This window comes from Anoplopoma fimbria, unplaced genomic scaffold (assembly GCF_027596085.1).
Source record: "Anoplopoma fimbria isolate UVic2021 breed Golden Eagle Sablefish unplaced genomic scaffold, Afim_UVic_2022 Un_contig_13290_pilon_pilon, whole genome shotgun sequence".
Classification (NCBI taxonomy): Eukaryota; Metazoa; Chordata; class Actinopteri; order Perciformes; family Anoplopomatidae; genus Anoplopoma; species Anoplopoma fimbria.
In genome coordinates this window covers 11,053-20,816 of record NW_026554262.1, presented here as the reverse complement: position 1 = coordinate 20,816, position 9,764 = coordinate 11,053, and the positions used below count along the sequence as shown (strand labels likewise).

Sequence of the window (9,764 nt, the reverse complement as noted above, 5' to 3'; positions counted from 1 at the left end):
ATTTTCTTTTTTACCAGAAAATAAAAAGAAATTATACAAAAATGGTGATTTTGTTCATATCGTGATATAAAATCGAAATCGGAAATTTTGGGGGAAAAATCGAAATATAACTTTTTCCCATATCGCCCAGCCCTAGGTTATATCCTGTATGGCCTTTCAAAATAAAACATGTGGACAAGGAACAGCAGCTGTTGGTTGAGTTTTAATTTGAAAGGAGGTGCGCGTTATGATCTTACGTGTTGATGAGCTTGATTTTAGCCTCAAGTCCTTCAGGTCCTCTATTGAAGGTGCTTAAACCTGAAGCCAGTTTACACTTCAGGATGGAGAACCTGAAACACAGACACACATCATACACGTGTAGCCCTGAAGACCTGAAAACCTGAATACATGAAGGCCTGAAGGCCAGAAGACCTGAGGACCTAAAGACCTAAAAACCTGAAAACTGGTTCACAGTTAAACTCAGCTAAGGTTGCAAAAAGAAAAGGCATTCAGGAGTGGGGACAAGGACTTGTTGAAAGAGTCAAACAGGTCTAGCAAGGCGGTGAGAGATGCTAAAGGACCGTATTCTGAGAAACTGAAGACCTTTAGACCTGGACAACTGAAGACCTTTAGACCTGGACAACTGAAGACCTTTAGACTTGGACAACTAAAGACCTTTAGACCTGGACAACTAAAGACCTTTAGACCTGGACAACGAAAGACCTTTAGACCTGGACAACTGAAGACCTTTAGACCTGGACAACTAAAGACCTTTAGACCTGGACAACTAAAGACCTTTAGACCTGGACAACTGAAGACCTTTAGACCTGGACAACTAAAGACCTTTAGACCTGGACAACTGAAGACCTTTAGACCTGGACAACTGAAGACCTTTAGACCTGGACAACTAAAGACCTTTAGACCTGGACAACTGAAGACCTTTAGACCTGGACAACTGAAGAACTTTAGACCTGGACAACTAAAGACCTTTAGACCTGGACAACTGAAGACCTTTAGACCTGGACAACTGAAGAACTTTAGACCTGGACAACTAAAAACCTTTAGACCTGGACAACTAAAGACCTTTAGACCTGGACAACTAAAGACCTTTAGACCTGGACAACTAAAGACCTTTAGACCTGGACAACTAAAGACCTTTAGACCTAGACAACTAAATACCTTTAGACCTGGACAACTAAAGACCTTAAGACCTGGACAACTAAAGACCTTAAGACCTGGACAACTAAAGACCTTAAGACCTGGACAACTAAAGACCTTTAGACCTAGACAACTAAAGACCTTAAGAGCAGCACCACATATACTTGTGCATGTTTCAGTGTAGCACTTGGATCTCCTCATGTGTCTGTTTCCATGTGAACAAGAGTTCCAGTCCAGGGTCGGTACAGTAAAGTAGCAGTATCAGGACCAGACCCAGCAGGTGTACTGACCACTTGAGCCGACACTGGGTCCAATTTCTGGTCCCGACCTTCTGACTGATCTCCTTCCAGGGCAGGTTGTTACACAGCTGGTCCCTGCTCAGACCAGGATCTGCAGAATTTTGATGGACCAGAGCCTCAAGGTGATCCTTTACAGCCTGCTTCAATCTGGACTCCTCATCTAAACTCCACGAACCACGACCTGCAGCTGGACGGACACACACACACACAGGTAAATGACAGTCACACACACACAGGTAAATGACAGTCACACACACACACACACACACACACACACACACAGGTAAATGACAGTCACACACACACACGTAAATGACAGTCAGTCAGTCAGTTTCACTCACACACACACACACACACACACACACACACACACACACACACACACACACACACACACACACACACACACACACACACACACACACACACACACACACACACACACACACACACACACACACACACACACACACTCCTCTGTTAGAGCTGTAGTGATCTCATACATGAATGTGTCTGAGGTGTTCTAACAGAACCTGGCAGAACCTCAGGAGTCGGTGTTTACCGATGTGGGCGAAGCGTTTCTGAAGGGAGAACACGCTGCGGTTGAGCTTCTCAGAGATCTTCCTCCAGTCGTTACCATGGAGATTCTGTAACTTCATCAGAGAACGCAACTCCTCCTCCGAGAACCTGAGGACACCCACAGGTAGAACATGAACACAAAGAGAACCCCCAGCAGGGACATCAACCCTCCGTGTCTTTACATCCTGGCTGGAGAACCCACACACAGATACACAGGGTTCCTGTCTGAGAACTGAAACAGGTTTGTTTGACCTCTGACCTTCCCATGTGGTTCCTGTCGTCAAACATCTTCTTGGCTCTGGTGCAAACCTGCAGACACGGCCGAGGAATCCCCTCAGCTGGAGAGACAGACAGACAGGGAGACAGACAGACAGGGAGACAGACAGACAGGGGAGACAGAGAGACAGACAGGGAGACAGAGAGACAGGGAGACAGGCAGGGAGACAGACAGACAGGGGAGACAGACAGACAGGGAGACAGGCAGGGAGACAGACAGACAGGGGAGACAGAGAGACAGGGGAGACAGAGAGACAGGCAGGGAGACAGACAGACAGGGGAGACAGACAGACAGGGAGACAGAGAGACAGACAGGGAGACAGAGAGACAGACAGGGAGACAGACAGACAGGGGAGACAGACAGACAGGGAGACAGAGAGACAGACAGGGAGACAGGCAGGGAGACAGGGAGACAGACAGGGAGACAGGCAGGGAGACAGGGAGACAGACAGACAGGGGAGACGGGGGTGGGGGGGTGACAGAAAGTTCATTAAAGGAGTAAATGAGCTGTTGTGATTAATATCATGTTTATGTTACACTACAGTTCCACACACACTACAGTACCACAAATACTACAGTACCACAAATACTACAGTACCACAAATACTACAGTACCACACACACTACAGTACCACAAATACTACAGTACCACAAATACTACAGTACCACAAATACTACAGTACCACACACACTACAGTACCACAAATACTACAGTACCACACACACTACAGTACCACACACACTACAGTACCACAGATACTACAGTACCACAAATATTACAGTACCACAAATACTACAGTACCACACACACTACAGTACCACAAATACTACAGTACCACAAATATTACAGTACCACAAATACTACAGTACCACAAATACTACAGTTCCACAAATACTAAATACAGTACCACAAATATTACAGTACCACAAATACTACAGTACCACAAATATTACAGTACCACAAATACTACAGTACCACAAATATTACAGTACCACAAATACTACAGTACCACACACACTACAGTACCACGAACAACACAGGTAATGCAGTACTAGGAGGACCATCATGATGAAGAAGTTTGGGTTTGTTTACGTACCAATGCTCTCCAGGAAGTGATGTTGTACTCTAAGCTTCTTGATCTCCGCCTCCTGCCCTTTGTACCTCTGAGGAAACAGAAGCTGATTGGCCGAGCTGATGCCTGTCAGAGCCAGGAAGTCTGCAACATTTTCTTTAATTTGCTGATTCTCCTGCTGAGAGCACCGCCCCCATCGCAGAGGCACACCTGGAGAGTGAGGAACAGGTGAACTTTCTGTATGTGAAGTATTAGTACCTTGATGTTTGAAGTATTTGCCGTATATGCCCCTGGTTGTTTGGAGGCGGGCGAGGCAGTGACGGAGAGCCGTTGAGGATCGGCAGTGTGTTGCTTTGGGGGCTTTACGTGACCAGGCATTATGAACTGACTTGACGAGGGCGGAGTCAACCACAGGGGCTTTCCCTCTGGATCATTTGTCTTTCATTCAGGGAAAATAACTCTCCCAGAACAACATTATGTAAACAGCATTCATATAGGATTGATTCTGTTTCTATCACTTTAACAGGGATCACTATGAGCAGTCTCTACCATACTCGTACCTTGCTGTTTGAAGTGTTTGAAGCGGTGCAGGTCGTATCTCAGAAGTGTATTGATCTGATCGACTGATCTCTTCTTGATGTCTGGAACAAACTCCTGCAGCTCCTCCAACAACGGCCAGTCAACCCTGACAACACAGGCAGTACACGTTACGCCTGTATTTCACAATGTTGCAAATGTATCTCACAACGATAAGACTGCAGCTCACAACGCTCCAATTGTATCTCACAATGTTACAACTGTCTCAGGTAAGATAAGATAAGAGAAGATAATCCTTTATTAGTCCCGCAGCGGGGAAATGTACAGGATTACAGCAGCAAAGAGGATAGTGCAAAACAAGAGACATAGTAAAAACACAAGATCAAAATAAGTATTATAAATAAGCAAATGAGCAATAAAAAACAGTAAAGAACACTAGAGAATCCACAGTAATATTATATATACAGACAGAAACTATTATAAATATTGTATTGCACAGTGTATTAGTGTATTAGTGTCATGTGGTCTGCTGGGAGCAGAGCTGGTTGTGCAGACTGTCTGTATCTCACAATGTTACGCCCAACGTTACGCCTGTATCTCACAATGTTACGACTATCTCACAACGTTACGCCTGTATCTCACAATGTTACGCGTGTATCTCACAATGTTACGCCCAACGTTACGCCTGTATCTCACAATGTTACGACTATCTCACAACGTTACGCCTGTATCTCACAATGTTACGCGTGTATCTCACAATGTTACGCCCAACGTTACGCCTGTATCTCACAATGTTACGCCTGTATCTCACAACGTTACGCCTGTATCTCACAATGTTACGACTATCTCACAACGTTACGCCTGTATCTCACAACGTTACGCCTGTATCTCACAATGTTACGCCTGTATCTCACAATGTTACGCCCAACGTTACGCCTGTATCTCACAACGTTACGCCTGTATCTCACAATGTTACGCGTGTATCTCACAATGTTACGCCCAACGTTACGCCTGTATCTCACAACGTTACGCCTGTATCTCACAATGTTACGCCTGTATCTCACAATGTTACGCCCAACGTTACGCCTGTATCTCACAATGTTACGACTGTATCTCACAACGTTACGCCTGTATCTCACAATGTTACGACTGTATCTCACAACGTTACGCCTGTATCTCACAATGTTACGCCCAACGTTACGCCTGTATCTCACAATGTTACGACTGTATCTCACAACGTTACGCCTGTATCTCACAATGTTACGACTGTATCTCACAATGTTACGACTGTATCTCACAACGTTACGCCTGTATCTCACAATGTTACGCCTGTATCTCACAACGTTACGCCTGTATCTCACAATGTTACGCCTGTATCTCACAACGTTACGCCTGTATCTCACAATGTTACGCCTGTATCTCACAATGTTACGCCTGTATCTCACAACGTTACGCCTGTATCTCACAATGTTACGCCTGTATCTCACAATGTTACGCCCAACGTTACGCCTGTATCTCACAATGTTACGCCTGTATCTCACAATGTTACGCCCAACGTTACGCCTGTATCTCACAATGTTACGCCTGTATCTCACAATGTTACGCCCAACGTTACGCCTGTATCTCACAATGTTACGCCTGTATCTCACAATGTTACGCCCAACGTTACGCCTGTATCTCACAATGTTCCGACTGTATCTCACAACTATATTTTTTCCCTCTTCTCGACTGAATCTCAGGACTTTAAAGCGATCTTCTATTAAGACTATAATGTTATAACTTTAACATTAATAATAATAAAAAGAGAGAAGAGGAACTCACTGCTCTTCTTCTACAGCTGCTCTTCTCTTTGGACTCTTCTTTACTCCCCCTCCTCTCCTCTCCTGTTTTCTCTTCTTCTTCTTCTCCTCTCCTTCCTGTAACTTTACTTCCACCACACGCCCATCTTTCTTTTTCTTCATTCCGGTGTTGCTTGTTTCCATGGAAACCAAGAAGTCTGTTCCTGTGTGTTTATGGTCTGTTGTTACCGTGGATATGCCTTCCTCAATCAGCTCCTTCTTGTGTTTTTTATTCTTCTTCTTCTTCTTCTTCTTTTCTGTCTCACTGGTTTCTACAGCAACCAGCGTGTCCTCTACCACTTCCTGCCTCTCCTTCTTCTTCTTCCTCTTCTTACTCCCCTTCTGGCTGCTCTCCTCTTCATCAGCAGCAGAGGGAGAAACACTGATCTCCTCTTCCTCCCTTTTGGTCGTCTTCTTCTTCTTCTTCTCTTCTCTCTCAGGTGTATCAATGTCCAGAGGTAAAGGACATTCCTCCACTTCTGACCTCCTCCTCTGCTTCTCCTTCTGACGGAAGGGAGAATCTGCAGGAGGATTCATGGCAGGAGGAGGTGATGGAGGAGAAGTAGGAGAAGTAGGAGGAGGTGATGGAGGAGAAGTAGGAGGTGGTGTTGACTTTTTGCGGCTGATCAGTTTGTAGTTGAAGCTGTAGAACAAGAAACAAAATGTTTTAAGGGTTAGTGGACCCTGAACGGTAACTCGTTGTTTGGTTAACTTAACACCCACTGCTACTACCACTATCATTATTAGTCACATTACTATTATTATTATCATTATTAGTCACATTACTATTATTATTATCATTATTAGTCACATTACTATTATTATTATCATTACTAGTCACATTACTATTATTATTATCATTACTAGTCACATTACTATTATTATTATCATTATTAGTCACATTACTATTATTATTATCATTATTAGTCACATTACTATTATTATTATCATTATTAGTCACATTACTATTATTATTCCCTGTACCATTACGCATATTGGCTTTGCTTCTACTCCGAAGCCCTTTCTGCTTTCTCGCCTCGCAGGTTTCTATAAATCGTGGCTGTACCTGGACTGTGATCGTGCCTCCTGCTATGGCCCACTGCTACGACCACTATTATTACTATTATTATTATTAGTCACATTACGATTACCTGTACCATTATTATAATTCCACTATAGTCATTGCTGCTTTTATCAGTATTCTTAATGTTTCCTTGGTTACTCTGCTTACTACTGTGATTATAGGAATCATTTATGTCATAAACACTGAATGTGTTGTATCTTACACTCACACACACACAAATACACACACAGACAAACTCACACACACACAAATACACACACAGACACATACACACAGACAAACTCACACACACACAGACACACACACACACACACACTCACACACACACACACACACACACTCACACACACACACACACACACACAGACACACACACACACACACACACACACACACACAAACTCACACACACACAGACAAACTCACACAAACTCACACACACACACACACACACACACACAGACTCACACACACAGACACACACTCACACACACACAGACAAACTCACACAAACTCACACACACACACACACACACACAGACTCACACACACACACACACACACACACACACACACACACACACACACACACACACACACACACACAGACACACACACACACAAACACACAGACTCACACACACACACACACACACACACACAGACCGGTCTGGTCCCGGTCTGGTCCCGGTTCTGGTTCTGGTCCCGGTTCTGGTTCTGGTTCTAGTCATGTGATCACTCACCGTGTCGGTCCTCTGCGGCTGCACGCGGTTGAAGGCGGTAAGCAGTTTGTTTACTTCCTGGTTCCTTTCAGCGCATGCGCAGGGAGTCTCAGAGCGCAGGCGGGGAAGAGGTCTCACTCTGACGGAGTTTCCAGATCCTTTCTGTAACGTGTTTCTGTAACGCGTTTCTGTAACGTGTTTCTGTAACGCGTTTCTGTAACGTGTTTCTGTATCGTGCTCTTGTAACGTGTTTTGTAACGTGTTTTGTAACGTGTTTTGTAACGTGTTTCTGTAACGTGTTTTGTAACGCGTGCTTTTGTAACGTGTTTTGTAACGTGTTTCTGTAACGTGTTTCTGTAACGTGTTTCTGTAACGTGTTTCTGTAACGTGTTTTGTAACGTGTTTCTGTAACGTGTTTCTGTAACGTGCTCTTGTAACGTGTTTTGTAACGTGTTTTGTAACGTGTTTCTGTAACGTGTTTTGTAACGTGTTTTGTAACGTGTTTCTGTAACGTGTTTTGTAACGTGTTTTGTAACGTGTTTTGTAACGTGTTTCTGTAACGTGCTCTTGTAACGTGTTTTGTAACGTGTTTCTGTGACGTGCTCTTGTAACGTGTTTTGTAACGTGTTTCTGTAACGTGTTTCTGTAACGTGCTCTTGTAACGTGTTTTGTAACGTGTTTCTGTAACGTGTTTCTGTAACGTGCTCTTGTAACGTGTTTTGTAACGTGTTTCTGTGACGTGTTTCTGTAACGTGTTTCTGTAACGTGCTCTTGTAACGTGTTTTGTAACGTGTTTTGTAACGTGTTTCTGTAACGTGCTCTTGTAACGTGTTTTGTAACGTGTTTCTGTAACGTGTTTCTGTGACGTGCTCTTGTAACGTGTTTTGTAACGTGTTTCTGTAACGTGTTTCTGTAACGTGCTCTTGTAACGTGTTTTGTAACGTGTTTCTGTGACGTGCTCTTGTAACGTGTTTTGTAACGTGTTTCTGTAACGTGTTTCTGTAACGTGCTCTTGTAACGTGTTTTGTAACGTGTTTCTGTAACGTGTTTCTGTAACGTGCTCTTGTAACGTGTTTTGTAACGTGTTTCTGTAACGTGTTTCTGTAACGTGCTCTCAGGCTAACTTGAGGGCGCGCTAATCTAACAGCTCCAGCAATAGTGAGTGGAGTGTCCTCGCTCCCCTCTCACTGACGGGCTGTTCTCCAGCCTGTTTCCACAGTAGCAGAGTGTTCTCGCTCCCCTCTCACCGTATAAACTGTTCCCTGCCCGTTTTTCCTCACAGTCAGTAGAGTGCCCTCGCTCAGACTGACTTTAGCAGCCCGCATCAACGAGAGTCGTGACTATGTTAAACTCTCCCGGCTGTAATACCTGTATGGCATCTCTTCAGCCCGAAGACGGCTACAACCTTTGCCCCTCTTGTCTTGGTCTCGAGCATCTGAGGGAGGGCCTCTCAGAGGACCCGTGCATGAACTGCAGCATTGTGCCTCGTGCAGTAAGGGCTGCTAGGCTGGCCGAGGTGGAACGCCTGATGGGTGACGTTGACCTTCCCCTGTCAGGGCAGTTAGATCCAGCCCAACCTACCCAGTTTAAACGTCGGCCCTCCGAGGCTGCAGGGGCCCCCTACAAGAGGGCTAAGTCTGGCAGGCTGTCTTCTAGAGTGGACCTGCTGGCCGCTGAGCTAGCCCAGATGAAGTTACTTCTCCTGACCCTCCACTCGGGTGCAGGGAAGGCTGATGAATCAAATCCACCTGTGGCTGAGCTGGCTCCAGAGGAGGACATCATCTCACTGGCAGCGTCAGCCAATCTCTTTTCCGAGTACAGCGAAGAGCGGCCCTCGCATGCTTCTGGGCCCCAGCTCCCATTCTTCAGCTCATAGTCTGTCGGATAGTGTACAGGACAATTCCATGGGGTCTGTCATTCGCATGGCACTGGCATGCCTGCAGCTGGATATACAGCAGCCGGAACCCCCACCTGCTAGTGCCTTCTTCAGGCGTGCTCCCGCACCCACCACCTTTAGCGTTCCTCCCTCCGAAGAATACCTGAGGGAGTTTCATGCATGCTGGAGGGAGACCAAGGCTCTCTCCCATCCTACATCGGATGGCCGAACCCTGGCAGCCATGCAGGATGCAGCAAAATTTGGCCTTGACCGTATGCCAGCCATCGAGCCGGCTATTGCTTCCCTCATAGTTTCCCCTGAGGAGACTCTAAGACCTGATGCC

General features: G+C 45.3%; 1 protein-coding gene across 1 annotated transcript; it reads right to left on the bottom strand.

Moving 5' to 3' along the window:
• Positions 1-236: 236 nt before the first annotated feature.
• LOC129117060 (transcription termination factor 1-like) lies at positions 237-7,560 on the bottom strand (the record flags this gene model as incomplete). Its single annotated transcript, XM_054627637.1, has 8 exons — positions 7,490-7,560; positions 5,723-6,382; positions 3,925-4,049; positions 3,389-3,574; positions 2,275-2,353; positions 1,999-2,123; positions 1,428-1,623; positions 237-329 (listed from the first exon to the last, which is right to left on the bottom strand). Coding segments are annotated over exons 1-8 (1,529 nt in total), but the record flags the coding sequence as incomplete, so codon positions are not given.
• Between the last annotated feature and the right edge of the window lie 2,204 nt (positions 7,561-9,764).